Source organism: Oryctolagus cuniculus, chromosome 1 (genome assembly GCF_051225735.1).
Source record: "Oryctolagus cuniculus isolate XC-2025 breed Fujian yellow rabbit chromosome 1, ASM5122573v1, whole genome shotgun sequence".
Lineage (NCBI taxonomy): Eukaryota > Metazoa > Chordata > Mammalia > Lagomorpha > Leporidae > Oryctolagus > Oryctolagus cuniculus.
Window position 1 is genome coordinate 161,457,701 of NC_142867.1, and position 19,805 is coordinate 161,477,505.

General features: G+C 45.2%; 1 protein-coding gene across 6 annotated transcripts in view; it reads right to left on the reverse strand.

Annotated features, from left to right (window-relative positions):
• Positions 1-19,805, reverse strand: part of PIP5K1B (phosphatidylinositol-4-phosphate 5-kinase type 1 beta) — a 324,599-nt gene that overhangs the window by 95,921 nt on the left and 208,873 nt on the right. For all 6 annotated transcript variants that reach the window (XM_089336987.1, XM_008256190.5, XM_017341676.4 and 3 more), the window contains exons 6-7: positions 15,581-15,733; positions 8,865-9,164 (exon numbers count right to left, since the gene is read on the reverse strand). In XM_089336987.1, the coding sequence (XP_089193113.1) occupies positions 8,865-9,164; positions 15,581-15,733 (453 nt within the window). The remainder of the gene's footprint in view (positions 1-8,864; positions 9,165-15,580; positions 15,734-19,805) is intronic.

Consider the following 19,805-nt stretch of genomic DNA (forward strand, 5'->3'; position numbering starts at 1 on the left):
TCCAGCCTTGGCTATTGGAAGCATTTGGGGATTGAACCAGCAAATGGAAGATTGATCTCTCTCTGCCTTTTAAATAAAAATAATTAAGTAAAAAAAGAGAAAGAATGTCCTATAAAACTAAACTAACTTTACCCTTTGAAAGTGTTCCCAGCAACCTTAAGGTCGTGTCTGACAGATACACCATGAGCTGTGCAACAAATGTGCCACAATGCCTATTTCCGAATCATTTTCTGTGCAACATTTTCCTAGGCACTAGAAACAAGCAAATACTTTTCAAGTTTCTGCAGCTCAGCCCCTCACTAGATTCTGGAAGTTCTTCCCAGGCTGCGGGTTTGCTGCCTTGTATCTCCTTGTGTTTGAGCATTGACAATACTGCTCCACTTCACACCATGATGCAGGTGATGGGCTTCCACTGGCCTCTGCCACCAGATCCACACAGGCCAACCTCAGGGCTTTTCCAGATACACCTTCAAAGCCAGAGCCGCTCCCATCAGACCCTGCAGCCACATCCCCTTCCTGCTCCAGCTCTCCTCTTGGTCTTCCCGGGATTCCCAGGAGGGAGGAAGATATGTTCTATGGGGTCATTTCCTTCCCTTCCCTCAAACACCTTGTGAGTCTTCCTATTGGGATTCTACACTGAATGCATCTCGACACCTCAAGCCATCTACAAAATCGAAGACTGGCAGCTTCTCTTCACACCAAAGCAGAAAACCCTAACATACTAGATGCAGTTGCCATTCTACTTCATAAGCCTGAAGACTTTGCTTCCATTAACTTCACTTGCTGCAGATTTAAAGTGCTGGGTGTCAGGTTTCTTAAAATGAAAACAGCAACAAGAAACTTGGGAAATCTTGTGGTCCTCTCTTCCTCGGGCAATATTTCTTTCAGGATGACAAGAAGAAGGAATGTCCTTCCCAGGGTTTGAGGATGTTATTTTTCAATCTCCTGTTTCCATTCTTTACACAGACATTTTTATAATACCTCATTTAGTTTGAAGCAAAGGTTAAAACAACAACAACAACATCAACTCCAGGCTTGATCATCCTGCCGTTTCTGTTGTTAATGGGAATCTTCAGAAGCTGCTCACACAGGATTCAGTGTCACACGTCGAGTCCCTGAGGTCCTTGGCCAGCAGATTTCAACAACAACCAGCCCCTCTGTAGCCATCACATTTCTTAGGAAGAAGCCCGGCTTCTCATTTAATGGGATTTCATGTGCACACGTGTTGGGAACTGTTGGCAAGTGTCAGTGGGTCAGCTTATGTTTTTCATTAAATTTTTAAAATTAAGTGTATATTACTCTCAACTGCATCTGAATCCAGAATTATCCCCCCAAAAGAAGCTTTTATTTTTTTAAAAAAGAAAGGATTTATAAGTGTTAAAAAAAGTAGAAGTCCCTGCATATTTGAGAGTCTCCTCGTTTCTGTTCTCACAAGGAAATCTGGCTTGGCTAGGTGTGTCCAGGGTAATTTTTTCTCAGAAGAGCAAGAAGAAGAGGTTGTTCCACTATTTCCCAGGAATGTTTAAGATGCCTTCCAACTCGAACAAGTTTTGATTCTATGAGTTGGCTTCATGTATTTGTTTACCAACTTTAGCTTTATGTTTACATTGCTGCATTATCAAAATATTAGATAAAGTAAAACTCATAATTTAAAACAATGAAGCAAACCAAATCTGTCAAGGAACTTGAGTATTTGCAAGATATCTTTAGTAAGACAGTAAACTAATCTGCATCTTCTTTTGTAGGTAATCTTAGAGGGATGGAGTTGATGGTGTCCCTACACCTTTCTCACGTTTTGGTCAAAGTCTGAAAACCCATTTCCTTATTAATAAAAGGGTAGTGCTTACATTTAAGCATTGTCACCACTAATGGATGGACATTTTTTTTTTCCTATTTGGTTAGAGGTAGTTTTTCTTCCCTACTGTTAAGTGGGACAGTAACCAAAATCAAAAGAAAAAAAAATGTCTAAGCAAAATGCAAGAAAGTTAATACTAAACAAAATTACAGCCAAAGGATAAGCACTAACCACAATGCTAAGTTAAGTTTTATATAAAAGAACCCATATTGTAACCCATGCAAACATGCCCATAGCTGATAGGAATCTGATCTATAAACGGAAAGAGCCTGCTATATTAAGGAAGATCCCTGTCTGTGTAGGAAGAAGTTTCAGTATTCTTAAGAATGGTTCCATTAAATTCTGAGAGCCCATTAATATTTATGGCAACAGTCATTTGTGTGAGAAGAGAAAATTGGTTTCACACTACTTAAAAATTAATAACTTTGCTGCTCAACAAAAAAAATGGTAATAAGTGTAAAATAAGTCCCTTAGGTCATTAATCATCAAGACTGGTACTACTTGAAGGATTAAGAAATATCTGAACTGTCAACATAAGTTCTCACTCATATACTTTGTCTCCGTGGCACTTCCCAGAGTTACCAATAAATATTACAGGATGCACTAATTTACCAAATTAACTAAGTGATATGGGGCTCCAGATTTTTCATAGATGTCAGAGAATAAACAATCATTATAAATCAAAGATGAATACAAAAACAATTCCTAATTGTTCTTCCAAAATTAATACATAAATTTTCTATTCAAAAGAGCTTTTATTACAGTCACATCGCATGCATGGAGTATGCAGCAAGTCAAGTGCTGCAGAGGCATGGAGGGATAAGAATCGAGCTTCGTTTGGCCTTTGAGATGTTTACAGTCTAGCTGGGGACACGACACAAACGCAGTGCTTCAGCGAATTCATGGACAATTTTATGCTGGTGTGGAAAAACACCTAAAGCTATATATTTGAAAGGGCTTCAGAAAAAAATCATGGAAAATGTGCATTAGGAAAAATCATGCACTGGTTTTTCTTTGCAACAAAACAAGCTTATATTTTAATTTGATTCTTCCAGACTCTCTGAAGTACCCTCATATACCTAAAGGAGATAGTAGTCAGTGTTAAGTAAAATAAATGATTGAAATGTAAATATACTGGCTGAGCCCCGGCTCAATAGGCTAATCCTCCGCCTGCGGCACCGGCACACCGGGTTCTAGTCTGGGTAGGGGCACCGGATTCTGTCCCGGTTGCCCCTCTTCCAGGCCAGCTCTCTGCTGTGGCCCAGGAGTGCAGTGGAGGATGGCCAAGTACTTGGGCCCTGCACCCCATGGGAGACCAGGAGAAGCACCTGGCTCCTGCCTTCGGATCAGCACGGTGCGCTGGCTGCAGCGGCCATTGGAGGGTGAACCAACGGCAAAGGAAGACCTTTCTCTCTGTTTCTCTCTCTCTCTCACTGTCCACTCTGCCTGTCAAAAAAAAAAAAAAAAAAGAAAAATAAATATACTTTCATTACATAAATGACTTAAGATGGGAACAATCAGTACAGTTTTTCAAAATAATCCCAACTGCTTCAGCGTGGAGATCATTTGCCGTATTAAATTTTCAATACCATATCTGGCAGGCCTTGCAGTGGAACTGAACCCTTCCTCCAAAATAGGCAGAACTTAAAAAAAAAATAGCTCGATACACAAAAGTCACCCAAAAAAGGTTTCTTGGATGTTTACCAGACCTGTCTCTCCTTATCCTCAGACAGCTTCTTATACCTTTGTCCAAATACCCATTCCAACAAATATTTACTAAGTACCCAGCAAGCATGTAGATGCAAAGACACAGGAAGGCAGGAGCATGATGCTGGAGGATCTCTGTCCCGATACACAACTCAGGGTGCCTGGGGAAGCCCAGGATGCAGCAGGAACCACATGGCGGTCTTGGAAGAAGTGATGCCTGGGTCGTCCTGAGATCTGTGTGCGCGGACCAGGTGAAGATGAGAGGGTACGAAAGGTCCCTCAGAGTGAGGCAGCATGCACAGACGGAAATGTCAGAGATGGCATCCAGCAGACCCACGGAGCTGGAGAACGGGGGCCTCTCCAGGGCAAAGAGGAGAGAGGGAAGGAAGCCCAGGGAGGCACATGGAGAACACAGCAGGAATCAGATCAGGAAGGGCCTGAACGCTTCAAAAGCACGGGCTTTAGTCCAAAGCCGTGGGGGACCTTGGCCAGAGGGCCAGGATCCGTCCGGTGTTGGAAGAAAAGATACTGAAAACCGGCCAAGAGGCGGCCGCAAAACCTCCAGCAGAGGAAGACCCAGGGCCCCTCTGGCGGCAGTGGCTGTGCGTGTGGTGAGGGGCAGGTCTACAAGTGATTCAGCTAACAGACTGGATGGGACCCGGCGATTCACTGTGCGCAGAGAAAGAGGGAGAGGAGGAAAACTAGGGTCCCCATGATGATCGCGTTCCCTGGGGCAGGGAAGATGGGAAGAAGTGTAGGTTTGGGGGAAGACGATGGAAGCCCGCGGAAGAGCACTCTTCCTACAGGACAGGCATTTCCGCCCGTTTACCACGTGGGAACCGCAGGGGACAGTCAGTATCATTCCCACTTGTTATGTTTGAAAGTCACCCTGGCGTTTGTGCAGTACTCACTCTGTCCCTGGGCCGTATTCACTTCGGGATGTGGGCAGACGGCGCAGCAGGTGCACGGTGGGACCAACAAGACAGGAAGTGTGTCAGGAAGGGGGACCAGTGATTTCCTCCTTAGACAGCCGAGGGGCGACAGCAAAGCAGATGAATCCCCTGCCTTTGAAAACAGCTCTCCGTCTCCTGTGGAGCAACCAGGCTCAGCAGGCAGGAGGTATAACACATGGTAAGCTTTCTAGAACAGTTCTGAGAGGTCAGTGTGTCACGTGGAGGGCATGTCCCAGGGGGATGGGTCATGCACTGGTACCCAAGGCCGGGCTAGGGACGCCAGGCAGTGGGACTCATGGAGGCCGATGCAGGGAGGACGGCTATGGATAAGGGTGCTCAGGCCTTTCAGATGCACCGTCCAGAACTGCAGCTCCGGCTGGGAGTCAGGGAAGCTGCCCCTGGGGAGCAGGGAACACTGTAGGCCGAGCTGGCTCAGTGAGTTGTGCAGGTAGTTTCTAGCCAGCACTCCTGCTAAGGAGAGTGGAATCCTGGGATCTGAGACGTCAAGTCAGGATGGGAAAGAAGTGGGGTGGGGGTGGGGGCAGGAACACATGAGGCTGGCAAATGGCTGGTTAATAGGCTTATCTGCCTGGAGAGCAACAGAAAAACTAGGGTTCAAGGTCAGGGGTTCTTGGTTTTGCTGTTTCTGTGCACTGAGAGAGACCCTGGTCCCACGGGAAAGCTCCTCTGATGTGATATGACCTGACGGTGCCCGGCTCCTTTTCTCTGCCATCCACATTCTCCTCTGTGGGACATCATCTCCTCTGACCCTCACAATATAATATTGCATCACTGCACACCTTATTCTCCAATACAGCTGTATGTCAAAAACAGCGATCATGCACTTCCTGCCTTGCAACACTGCTCTGATATGAGAATGCCAGGGCATATCCTAACGAGGGTCTGGTTCTCCTTTCTCTGGCTGGGGAGCTGCCACAGTAGCCATTCCTTTGACTGGACTGCTTCAAGAGCCTTAGCAGCATCACCTCAAGTAAACAGGAGATTTAATAGCACAAATTCCCCCATCGTTTGGTGCTGGCACCAGCCCTGAGGTGGCGTCACAGCCTCCCTGGTTCCCTGCAGTGCATCAGCCAACACTAAAGCTCAGCTCTGCAAATTCCAGGCTGAGAGAAGGCCCTGCACTTGCCAAGCACCCATGTTTATCCTAGCCCTCCAGGGAACTGGCCCTCTGGAGGACGACTCCGAGAGAGAGAGAGAGAGAGAGAGAGAGAGATGACTCCAGCTCCGGATGGGGGACTCAGCCTCAGGGAGTGGGAAGGGCAGGTTCCTGGAAGGATGGTGCACAGCGCTCAGATTTGCAAGGAGGCCCATGACGATCAGCCATCGAGAGCTACTGTTCCAGAAACATGCCCTGTTCCGTGCAGCTCTGCTCAGAGAAAAGCCATGGATGCCACATCACAGAGGACTTGGTTATGGTCAAAGCAGACCAGGGATGGACATCAGGTCCACTCAGCGTCCAGCATTTATAAACTCCCAAGCCACAGACAAAAGCCCTTCTCAAGGTCAATGTCGTGCGCCATGTCAAGAAGCTCTGCGTCCGTGTGGTGCACAAGGTCACGTGCAAAGCAGTGAGAGGGTGCCAGCCTCAGGACACCTCACTGACCTCTGTGCCTCCTACAACAACAAACTTGCCAAAGAGCTGAAGATAAGAAGGCCGATTCCAGGGTCTCACTGCTGCTGACAGGTCGGGGGGCTGGCCTCATTCTCTGAGGACTGGGCACAAGAAACACGCGCCAGCGCTGCATGAATGAGTGGGGTGGCTCTTGGACACTCAGCCTTCTGTTTTTCCTGGCATAGAAGCAGGTGGTCTTAAAAGACAGCAGGAGCAGGCCTTCCGTATTAAAGAGGCAAGACACACACACACACACACACACACACAGCAAATCTAAAACCAGACAGGCATTAAACTCTGGGGAATGGAGAGTCACTTTTTACCCACATCCTGTAAGGGCAGAAAAAACACAGGAAAAAGGTTTCTATTAAAATATGTGTGCGTGTGTTTTCTTTTTCAAAGAAAAACATGAATCACTCCCAACCACCCAGATATCTGAATACCTTTGCTGGACATATTTTTCTTTGCTTGCTGCCATTGTTCCTCCCCTGAATTTGCTTTTAAAACTTCAAAAAATGTTTTTTGATGGATGTGTGAAAATTATACACATTTATGGGCACCATGTGATATCTTCATACATGTAAATGTTGTGTAATGTTCAAATCATGGCAAATATATCTATCTCCTCAAAAATGTATGAATTTTGATTAAAATATCCACTGACCTCTTAGAACACAGTTTACAAAAACCCTTAGAGTGAATTTTAAAATTTCAGTTGTGACAAGCACGTGCTTTATATCCAAACAAATGTGGGCTCTGTCACTGACTTGCTAAGTAATTCTAGACAAGTTCCTCAACTGTGGTAAAAGTCCATTTCTTCAGCTGTTAGAGCAGCTGTATAAGCCGCAGTGACTGCACAGCACCGCTGGGAGAATACAGTGAAACGTTGCATAAAGCATTTCGGAGCAGCCTGGCACACGGTAAGCAGTCAGCAAGTGGCGGGTGAAGAACAGGCGTGGAGGAGCCGTGTCCCCAGAGGAAGCAGTGCCGGAGTCAGACTTCCGTGCACTATCATCCGTGTCACCCCAGACACAAGAAGCCCCTGCAGAACACAGAACTGGGTGCTTCACTGAGGAGTCCATACTTCATGTATCAGCAGGGTGGCTACGTGGTCTTCCTCACCTTCACGTGGATTCCAGGGTGGGTTATCTGTCCAGGCCACCGAAGGGTCAGAAAGCCCCAGGCAGGACATTCCAAATGTCCTAGTAACCAATCTGCAGGTGAGTCCTAGCTGCCCCTGCAGAAAGCCCTGGCCAGGCCAGCAGCCAACCCTGCACCACTATACTTTTTACCTCTTCTATAGTCAACTTGTCAACTAGGCAAGCAGCCTGGGTGTCCCTCCCATGTTTATCTGGCCGGGAAATAACATTTCTAAGAATTTATTTTTTGAGAAGAAAATAGTAGTAGGAAGAATTCTTTACTTATGATTATAAAATGAACTGAAAGTATGTCATTGTAAAAACTAAAAAAATAGTAAAAGAAGGAGGGAGAGTGGGAACATGAATGGGTGGGAGGGTAGGGTGACATGTATCACTGTGCTCCTAAATATGTATACATGAAATATATAAAATTTATTCACCTTATATTAAAAAATAACAAAAAATAATTTTTTTATTTTTACAAGAAATATTTATATGATAAGCAGAGTGCCTAAGAGGGAAAGGGAGGGAAGCAAGTAGGAGAGGAGGGAGGGAGGGAAGAAAGAAAGAGAGAAAGGTCTTCCATCACTGGTTCACTTCCCAAATGCCCACAACAGCCAGGGCTCAACCAGGCTGAAGTCAGGAATCAGGAACTCCACCTGGGTCTCCCATGGGGGTGGCAGGGGCTCACAGAATTGGGCCACTGTCTGCTGTCTTCCCAAGCACATTAGCAAGAAGGAAGATTGGAAGCAGAGCAGCTAGAACTTGAACCAGCACTCTGGTATGGGGTACCAGCGGCAGAAGCAGCGGCTTAGCCTGCTGCACCACAAGGTGGCCCCTCTAAGATTTATAAATCAGATGATCATTATCCTTCAAAAGTTATTAGGATTGCACTGTTCTCTTTCCTCCCAAAGGATTTTTTGCCATGTTAAAAAAAAAAAATCTCCCCTGAGGTTTTGGTTTTATTTAATCAATCAATTAATTTTAAGTGAAGCAGGCTGGAGGTCTCACTCCTGTGACAATCAGCCAGCTCTTCCTGAAGGAGCCTCTCTGTTCCACCCGGAGGCCTCAGTCCACAGACGGCCTCTCACTCAGTCCACAGAACGCAGTTCGAGCAAGCGTGCCTCTCACGCCATGGCTCTGCACCCACCTGGGTCTCCAGGGAATCGTGAATGCATCCTTCGCAGCACATGTTCTCTAAACTTGCCCCCCTAATTGGAACCCTACTTCTTTCAGCATTTGGTACAGTTTTCCTTGCTAATCATTGTGTCAATGTAAATAGCTTTTTTTTTTTTTCTAGTTAAACTGTCTTCCCCAAAGGGAAAAAGGAAAAGACAATAAAGACTTTCTGTTTTGTTTCATCACAAAAAGCTGACGTGGTTTCTTATGAAAACCAACAGAGATATGAGTTGAGAGATGAGAGATTCTAGATAATCCCCTCATCACCAGGATGGGAGCGATGAGATTCCACATGTCCATTCTGGACACGTCTTATCGCTATGTTTTTGGTAAGTGGCAGCCAAAGATTACAGGATCATAGATGACGTTTCAAAGAGACAAAGATGACAGGTCCTTACCCGGCAGTCTCTTTGCAGTGTTTTCATGAGCGCGTTGTACGTTTCTATATCAAAATACAAGCCTTCATGCATGTCTTGCAGGAAATCCAGGTCCTTAAAGGTGGGGTTGGATTTCTCTCTCTCTTTCCGGGACGCTCTGCGCTTGTACGTCGAGCCTTTCAAGTCGTAGGTGAAGTGCATCCTCATGGAGCGGGGCAGAACGTTGTTCATCACCACGATCCTGATGTTGATGCCCCCTGACTGCATGCAGTACAGGCCGTAAAATTTTGGCAAAAGAGTCCTTGGGTTCTGGTTTAAATTCTAGAGGAAATAAAACCAGGAGAAAAACTACTTACAATCTGCTATTTTTACAAAGTAATGCCCCACCCTGGATGTGTTTTCATGCTAGCGTAAGTCTGATCATTAAAAACAAGATGTGGTTCCCTTTATTAAGGTCCACCGCTGACATTCTGCTGTTTTTCATCCAGTTCTTAATTCCACTTAAGCAACTTTATTGCCCTAAACTCAGGTAGTACAAGTGGTAGAACTGGAAATGGACATAGCATCTCAAATCAGCCCCAACTAAAAACAGGCAAAGACCCGGGTGCTGGTTTGTGTCACAGCTGCTCCACTTCCCATCCAGCTCCTTGCTAACGTGCCTGGGAAAAGCAGCGGAAGATGGCTGAAGTGCTTGGCCCCCTGCTACCCACACGGGAGACCTGGAAAAAGCTCCTGGCTTTGGCCTGGCCCAGCCCAGGCCGTTGTGGCCATCGAGGGAGTAAAACAGAGGATGGAACATCTCTCTCCCTCTCACTGTCTCTCCCTCTCTCTCTGTAACTCTGCTTTTCAAATAAAATAAATCTTAAAAAAAGATTGGAAAAGATTTGATGGGTGCTATGAATGACTATTCTCTACCACAACTAAAGAGAAAATAAACCACTGGGGCATAACACATGAAGATGTTACATTTTAATAGTTCCTGTACAACTGTGTTCCTAAACGGCAGGGCCAACTGACAATCACACTCTCTGAAATGCCACGTTTCCTCTGACTCCTGCCAGACTGAACGTTACCAAGCTTCTACAGCTCCCCAAGTATGACCAGGGAAAAATGGACACTTGCTTTTAAAAAGTAAGTGATGGGATTCCACCAACTATTATAGAAATTTAATATTTTTGAGCCACCTCTAAGACAATTTTGCGTTAACTCCATTTTCACATTCTCCTATTCGTTCTGGACACTGTGGGAGGTGTTGATATGTTTTAGATCTTTATCACTGTCCTCTTCTATCTGGGGTAGATAGCTTCTCCCAGTCTGCTGTCCTTTTTATTAAAATAGGAAACACGTGCCTATTATTGTTCCACTTTAAAAGTAGGTGAGAAACTAAAATCGCTCACTACAGGGCGGCTGTCCCAGGAAAAGTCTCTGCTACCTCTGACTCCCCAATTCCTAACATTCCGAGAAACAATGTCTTCAGTCTCTTCAGGTCATTTCAGGGATTCTCTAAGAGCTTAGACAAATTTTGCATCTTCTATTGTTTATAACAGAAGTTTTGACTTTCCAGGTAGTCACATTTACCTCCTCCTTTCTTGTGCTTTTAATTTTTCCTTACAAATTGACACAGAAAAATTGGACCACATGAAGTTGTGATACATGATGGATTGTTTAATGTTCAGATCAGACTGAGCGTCTATCTCCTCAAATATTTACCAATTTTGGGGCAGAAAAACTCCTTCTTAAAGGCTTTTTGAAATATACAGTATCTAATTATTATCTGCAGTCACCCTACTGTGCAATGGAATACCGGAACTTAGTTCTCTTCTCTAATGTGACTTAGGACCCTCTGAGCAATTTTTCCCATCTCTGTTCCCTCTCCTCTCCCTGACTCCTTTTTTGCATCTTGAGAAAGTTCTGGGGCCAGCATCATGACGAGTGGGTAAAGCTGCCACCTGCGAAACCGGCATCCCACACGGGTGCTGGTGTGAGTCCTGGCTGCTCTCAATCCAGCTCTCTGCTAATGTACCTGGGAGAACAGCAGAGGATGATCCAGGTGCTGGGCCCCTGTACTCAGGTGGGAGATTCGGATGAAGCTCCTGACTCCTGGCCCAGCCCCAGCCACTGTGGCCATCTGGGGAATGAACCAGCAGATGGATGACTCTCTCTCTCTGTCTCTTCCTCTCACTGTGCAACTCTGACTTTAAAATAAATAAATAAATCTTTAAAAAAGATAAACAATGCTTTTGGTGGCTGGTGGCATAGCAAGTTAAGCAGTCAGCTGCTAAGCTGGCATCCCATGTGGGCATCAGTTAGAGACCTGTCTACTCCACTTTCTATCCAGCTTCCTGCTAACACACCTGGAAGGCAGAGGAGGGTGACCTGAGTGCTTAGGTTCCTGCTACGCATGTGGAAGACCCAGATGGAGTTCCAGGCTCCTGGCTTCCGTGTGGTCCAGCCGTGGCCATGCAGCTATTTGGGGAGTGAACCAGGTTTCTCTCTGTCTCTTCTCCTCTCTCGGTAACTGTGCCTTTCAAATATATAAAATCTTTTCTCTTTAAAGAAAGGTTTTCACACTCAGGTTGTAAACTTCTATTTTCTTCATAATTATTAACAGCTTTGGAAATTGCACAGCAGCTTTATTCTTTATGGAGTTTACATGTATGTGAGAGATCTGAATTTATTTTTTCCCCAAATAGGCACCCGTTAATTTACTAGTGTGATCTTTTTCCATAAAGTCCCTCCATATCAACATAATATGTTGTCAAATACAAGCGCCTATTTCTGACACTGCAGTTGAATCCATGGATTCATTCATGTAGAATTATACTAACATCACATCTTTATTTATAACTGAGAGAGTTTTAGGGTATGTCATGGTAGGCCCACCATTTTTCTTCTTTTAAAAAATGTTTTGTCCATTCTTACAACCTTTCCATTTCACTGTTCATTTTGAAGAATGCTCTTCTAATTAGTAAGCTTTGTCATGTTCTGGACAAAATCCTAATGAAATATTTTAAGTTTGGATTTATAAGTTTTTTGGGAGGAGTAAGTGAATCTTTACTGAGTTTAGGAACAAAGCATATATTTTCATTGTTTCAGGTCTTTTTCATATTCTTCAATAACATTTTGTTGTTTTGTTCATATTGGTCTTATACTTTTGTTTTTATAGACTCTAGTATTTCAGAGTTTTTCTTCTGATTAGAAAATTCTTTTCTGGGGCCGGCGTTGTGGCATAGTGGGTAAAGCTGCTGCCTGCAGTGCAGGCATCCCATATAGGCGCCGATTCGAGTCCCAGCTGCTCCACTCCCCATCCAGCTCTCTGCCATGGTCTGGGAAAGCAGTGGAAGATGGCCCAAGTCCTTGGGCCCCTGCACTCATGTGGGAGACCCGGAAGAAGCTCCTGGCTCCTGGCTTTGGATTGGCACAGCTTCGGCCGTTGTGGCCAGCCGGAGAGTGAACCAGCAGATGGAAGATCTCTCCGTCCCTCCTGCCCTCCCTCCCTCCCTCTCTGTCTCTCTGCCTCTCCTTCACTTTCTGTGTAACTCAAATAAATAAATCTTAAAAAATTCTTTTCTGAATTGAATACTGTTCATATATTACACTTACTAATCTAAACTGCTTTCCCAATCAGAATTATAGTATGCTTTCATTTACCCCTTTATTTTTCTGATAATGTTGATTAAAAATTATTGTTATCATGAACAGTCTTTTTCCCACTTATATTCTCTAGCTTAATATCATCTATGGAATACATAAAATTAATTTTATGGATTTATCTTGTATCTGCCATTGCTCTGGAATAATATTACCCAGAAATTACTGCTCTATTTGCTCCAAGTTTTGCTCATCTGGGGCTGGCACGATGGCGCAGTGGGCTAAGCCTCAGCCTGTGGTGCCAGCATCCCATATGGGCACCGCCAGGTCAGTTGGTGTCCCAGCTGCTCTTCTTCCAACCCAGCTCTCTGCTACGGCCTGGGAGAGCAGTGGAAGATGCCCCAGGTGCTTGGGCCCCTGCACCTGCATTGGAGACCAAGAAGAAGCTCCTGGCTCCTGGCTTTGGATCACTTAGCTCTGGCTGTTGTGGCCATTTGTGGAGTAAACCAGCAGATAGAAGACCTTTCTCTCTGTCTCTCCCTCTCTTGGTAACTCTACCTCTCAAATAAATAAAATCTTAAAAAAAAAAAAAACTTTTTGCTCATTTTCTATTGTATCATTTAGACAGAATAATTTTTATATTTGTCTTCTATTTATTTGTATACTCAAAAGTCATTGCCAGAAATTCTGGTCAATTTATCAGAAATGATCATTGACAGAGGGCAATCTTCTCTTTTTCCGTTATTTCCAAGGAAATGACTCTTGCTTTTCTCCAGGAGATATCAGGCGAACTTTTGAAGATTGATGAAATGTACCATATTCACTTCTATGCTGAAAACTTCCCTGCTGATTTTTAGAATTTCAGTTAGGATGCTGAATTCTGAGGCCCTTACTTTCTCCTCAGCACCTGTTAAATAACCACATGAAGTTCACATTTTTTTTTCTTGTTAATGGGGTAAATTATATTATTTGTTATACTAATTTACATGGTTGGGAAAAAACCATTGGCCACCTAAATTTTAGATTTATACGTAACTGTAATTTATTTAGATAGCCACATGTAAATATTCACATAAATAGCCACTGGGTACCACACCAGACAATGTGTGCTACAATAAGAGACCAGGGTGTCTAAGCTTAAAACTACAGAAGACTTACTCATTTAGCAGGTTATTAAAGAGTGTGATGTCGGTTTGATTCCAACACTAGATTTTTACTTAAATATTTATTTATTTGTTTGAAAGGCAGAGTTATGAGAGAGGGAGAGGGAGAGAGAGAGAAGAGGGAAGAGAGAGAGTGAGATATTCTATCCTCAGGTTCACTTTCCATATGGCTGCAATGATCAGAGCTGGGCCAGGAGGAAGCCAGGAACCAGGAGCTTCTTCTGGATCTCCCATGTAGGTACAGGAGCTGAAGTACTTGGGCCATCTTCCTCTGCTTTCCCAGGTGCATTAGCATGGAGCTGGACTGGAAGTAGAGCAACTGGGATTTGAACCAGCACCCATATGGGATGCTGGTGCTGCAGCCAGTGGCTTTACTAACTAGACCACAATACCAGTCCCCATTAGATTGTTTTAAAATATGTTTATGAATAAAATGCATCTGAAAGTATGTATAGCAAATATTAGTAAATGTATCTCTGGAACGGAGTTACAGTTGGTTGCATTTTATTTCTTGCTTTTTGGTACTTTCTATTTTCTTTGAAAGAAAAAAAATGCTTATCCAGGATCAAAATCTTTCAGAATCTGTATGCTGTTCATGAAGACTTTTATTTAGATTTTTGATTCCTATAATTTTAAATGAGATTAATCTACAGTACTTACTAGTGTCTCCAGCAGATTTTGGAATTAAAACTGTTATATACAAATGAGCCATTTGAATCAGAAATGATAGTAAACACTGCTCACGTTATGTGAATGTCAGGACTAGGCCTTGTGAGATCCAATCATCTTCATGTAGCCATTCCAATCATAGAAAAATAATAGCTGTGACGCAAGTACAAAAATCACAGGAATGCCTACGAGGAGTGTTTACTTGCTTGAAACTTTGGGCTAAATATCTTGCAAATCTCCCTGGGCTAAGTTCCTTTGTCTCTAAAACATCACACAAAAGATGACCTGCATGTGATATTTAACCTATGAATTTCTAAATTCTAAAGCACAGTCATTAAGAATAGCTGGCACAGGATTCATGACAGTGTGGAGTACAGGGATTACAAATGCAGCCTACCAGTCCCAGCTCTGCAGCTCTCCAGCTGAGCAACTCTTGGCAACTTATTCAAGTTATTTTTGCCTCAATTAGTCCACCTGTAAAATGGCGATAACTGTAATATCCAGGGCTGTTGAGGGCTGAATAAGTTAATGAATGCAAAGCACGTACTTGGCTTTGCACACAGTAAGCAATGAATGAATGTTAACCATTCCAATTATTACCACATAAAGGTACAAAGAGCTTTGCAAGACCTTCCTTCCTTGATATTTCCTCTTTCTTTTTTTTAAGATTTTATTTATTTCCTTGAGAGGTAGAGTTACAGACAGAGAGAAGGAGAGACAGAGAGAAAGGTCTTCCACCTGCTGGTTTACTCCTCAAATGGCCGCAATGCCTGGAGCTGGGCTGATCTGAAGCCTGGAGCCAGGAGTGTCTTCTGTATCTCTCACATGGGTGCAGCAGCCCAAGCACTTGAGCCAACCTCCACTGCTTTCCCGGGCCATAAGCAGAGAGCTGGATCAGAAGAGGAGCAGCCAGGACTTGAACCGGTACCCACAGGGGATGCCGGCGCCACAGGCAGAGGCTTAGCCTACTACTCCACAACACTGGGCCCCCATCTCTTTCCTTTATGCCAACAACTACACAAGGCTGATACTATATCTGAGAGAACTAAGGCTCAGGAGGCATGACACTTACTCATGGCCATGGAGTTGATGGCTAAGCTGGGATCTGAATCCAGGACTATGAGTCCACAAGTGTGCTCTATCACGCAGTGCCTGTTCACTTCATAACATCCACTCAGTGAACGCCACGGCACCAACTAAATGCAGGACGAAGTGCACCACAGAGAAAGACAGCAACGAGTCACGAAGGAAAAAGGCTGTGGAGGGCAGTACGTGAACCAAAAGCAGGAGCGTTAGCTACGGGCCATCTCTTACCATGTAATATCCCGGCAGGAGCTTCTGAAGGAACTCGGCTTCTTTGTGCTGAACCGTTTTGATGATAAATTCATCATCACTGGTCACGAAAAACAAGGATCCACTAGCCCCGGGGTTGGACAGCTCTATCAGAGGCTCACTGCAGATGGAATACTAGAAGAGAAAACGCGAGCGTTAGAAAGACACTCAGCGGACATGATGCGTCTGCGGAGGACGGTTACAGCATTCCACCCCTTAGCCACCTTGAACCTGCTCTAGGAATTTAAAGGGTGGCTCCAGGTTCACCAGGAAGGCTGCTCATGGGATTTCTCAAGCTTTGGCTAAGCCATCTGTCTTAATCCTATGATGAGAAACAGACATGCTCATCCCACCTCAGTGTCATACGACAAACTGTGTTCAATGAGCTCTCTCCAACAGTCATATACGGCAAAGTGCGCTGTTTTCAGCAAGAGCCCATAAAATCAAAACTGTAGGTGTGAGCCACAATTAAAATCTGTCAATTGACACTGTCAAGTGTCTGTCAATTAAACACCAACACCTCTTCTTGTTTCACTGTTTACTCCCCCAGCAGATGCTCTTCATTCTCACCATTCCACCAAGGACACGACTCCAGCATCTGCCTGCAGCCCAGATCCATCTCACTCCAGGGCTCCAGAACTGCTCCCCCAACCCTTGACTAGACACTTCTACCACAGACACTTCCCATGCACCAAGTTCACAATCCAGCCCATCTCAGGGCTGTGGGTAGCTCAGAGGATGGTGCCTTGGTGGTAATGAGAAAAAATGCGCCCCTTTATCCTGGCTGATGCAGCCCTGGGCCAGCATACAAGGTTGGCAGATTCTACTCTCACTCCCGTCTCCTCAAGGCAGGAGTGGCTGGACTGGGCACAGCCTGCACAACTGGACATGGCTACCATAGATCACATGTCCTTCTCTCTCACCTTCTCCCTCTTGTCCCTGTCTTACACAACAGCAACATCACGTGCCTGTTCCTCCAGCAGGGACATCATCCTTGATACCTTACATCTCCTTATCTTCCACGTACAGGCTACTGAGTGTCTCCATCCCCTTTATTCCCTTTTAGCAATGCCCTAAGTTAAATGGTCTCACCCTATCACGCCTGGGGTCTCCACTGTCCACTGTCATCCCCTCTACAGCGCTCAGCACCAGGAAACCAAGGAGCTTTCTCAGATGCAGACAGGACCCATTCCTGTGCCTCTGCATCTCCTCATGGTTCTCAGTAGAATGTTCAAGGACACGAATGAGCCGGTCTTTCTCGCCAGCCTTCTCTCTCATCATGTCCCTTCCTTACCATCAGCTCTTGCTACGCACTCCTGATACCCAGGCTTTTGCATATTCCTCTAATGATGCAGACTCCATTCTACTTTACTTGGTTAACTGTCACTCACTCCTGTTTTCAAGAAGCATTTTAAAAATATCTATTGAGCAGCTGCTATGTCCCAGACATGCACGAAGCATATATCCTAGCAGGAGGAAACAGACAGCAAAAAAGCAAATAAATTATACATCAGAATGTGGCAAGGGCTGTGAAGGAAAGGGAAGCAGGGAAGACGAGGCAGAGGGAACCAGCGAGGAGTGAGGACTGGGCTGCAGTACATTCTAAGTAAGTAGGCTGGCTACCGACGGCCTTTCTGGGAGGGTGGCAGCCGAACATGGGCCAGGAGACAGGACAGAAAGCCAGAGGGATACCTACGAACAGAGCATTTCAGGCAGAGGAGAGGATCCTGCGGTCTGGTGGGTCCCAAGACAGCAAGGGTGTCAGCAACTGGAGCAGAGTGGACAAGGAGGAGTGCTGAGAGGGATGAGGGCTCAGACCCTGCCAGGCACTGCAGGCCATGGTGAGGACTTCGGCCTTTTCTCCAAGGGAGCTGATGACCACTCTGTCTGCTGTGTTGAGGACCCACTACTGTAGGCGGATGGGGGGAAGACACAGGAGCCCACTGTTTGCTGGGACAGCTCTTGCTTGCAGAACTTTTCCTGGGCCTGTCAGCCTGGATCAATTGTTACCTGTCCCAGAATGTTCTCCTTCCAGAAGTCACCGCACACAAAAATCACACAACTGTCCATTTCCTTCCCCAGAGTCGCAGTTAGACCGCCCTTCCCTGGAGGGCAGAACCTACAAGTATCTTACATGCAGTCACGATACCAGGACGTGTCCTGTGCACGTACAGAGCGCGCAGTCCATTGTCAGATGAACGACTGAACCACAAATGAAGGGCTGTGAATCTCACAAATGCTAACCTCAGCACAGCAGCCTCAGCTCTGGTGACTAATCCACGTTGGGGATCAGAGAAAGAGGTCAGGAGTCCCAGGCAGTGGGACAGCCGGACAGGCCTGGCCCAAGCAGGAATGAGACGTCTGGATCTTTGCAAAATTGCTAAGTCTCCAATTTATAAGTAATGATTGTATACATTAATGGTGTATAAAGTGCTTTTCAAAAATATACATATTATAGAATGATCAAATCAAGCTAAGTTACTCATTGACCAACTATATATATTTAGGCATCTTTTTGTGTGTGTGTGTGGTAAGAACATCTAATATCACTTTCAGCAATTTTGAAACAAACTTTATTAACCCTCAGCGTCCAGTAATCACCATGGCACTCCCTGCTTCTATGTGACTGGTTTTGATCCATACAAGTGAGATTATGTGATATGTGTCTTTCTGTGTCTAGCTTATCTCACCTTAGTATGTTGTCTTCTAGAGGTATCCATGCTGTCTTGAAAGACAGAACTTTGTTGCTTTTTAAAGGCTAAGTAGTATTTCACTGGATACACACATCAATTCTCTGTATCTGTTCCCCCACTGAAGGGCTGGTGTGGAAGTGCTGCAGTGAACGGGGAGTTCGGGTCTCTGACATCCTGATTTCAATGCCTTTGTACATGTGTACTCGATAGTGGGACTGCTGGGTCATACGGTAGCTTTATTTTTAGTTTTCTGATGAACCGCCACATTGCTTTCCACGGTGGCTGTGTTAATTTGCACATCAACAGTGTACAAGGGTCTTTCCCTCCTCCTCACCAACATGTGTTACCTTCCACTGTTTTGATAACAGCCACTCCAGCAGGCCTGAGATGATGCCTCACTGTGGTCATAGCTAGCATTTCCCTGATGGTTACAGGCTGAGCACCTTTCCAAACTCCCCTGGAATTTGTCTCCTTTTGAGAAGTGACTACTGGGGCCCTCTGCCCATTTTGAAATAGGGTTGTTCTCTAGCCACTGAGGAGGAGAAATTCCTCATATATCCTGGGTGCGTCCCTCATCTGACGGATGATTTGCAGGTATTTTCTTCCAGTGTGTGGTCTTCATTCTGTTCATCATTTCCTTTCCTGTCTAGAAGATTTAGAATTTGGGGCCAGCACTGTAGTGTGATGGGTAAAGCTGCTGCCTGATACCAGCAGGCTGGTTCAAGTCCTGGCTGCTCCACTTCTGACCCAGCTCCCTGCTAAGGGTCTGGAAAAGCATCAGATGATGGCCCAAGTGCTTGGACTCCTGCCACCCATGTGGCAGACCTGAAATAAGCTCCTGGCTCCTGGCGTTGGCCTGGCCCAGATCCAGCAGTTGTGGCCATTTGGGGAGTGAACCTGTGGATGGAAGATCTCTCTCTCTCTCTGTCTCTCCCCCTCTCTCTGTAACTCTTTCAAATCAATAAATAAATCTAAAAAAAATTATGAAGCAATGTGGTAAAAAAAGATTTTGAATTTGATGCCACCTCATTTGTCTGTTTTTGTTTGGTTGGTTGGTTGGCTGTTTCTACTGTGGGTGCTTTTGGGGTCAGCTCAGTATCATGTGGTTTTTCTTCTACATTTTCTTCCAGCAGTTCTATAGTTTCCAGCCTTAAATTTCTAAAATGATTTGTTTCTTTGAATGGCATAGAAATGGAGAGGAAGTTGGGGAGGACTGGGCAAGGATAGGGAAAGGGAGAGAGAGCCTCCCTACATTGGTTCACTCCCCAAATGCAAATGATCAGCCAGGTCTGGGCCAGGTCATCAGGCACAAGGAAATCCAATCAGGTGTCCCACACTGGTGACAGGGCCTCAAGAACTTGGTTCATCTTCTGCTACTTTCCCAGGCACGTTAGCAGGAAGCTGGATCAGAAGTGAAGCAGCCAGGATGCAAACTAGTATTCATATGGGATTGCCGGTGTGGCAGGCAGCAGCTTAACCCACTGTGCCATAGTGCTGGCCCGCGGTTGAAGTTG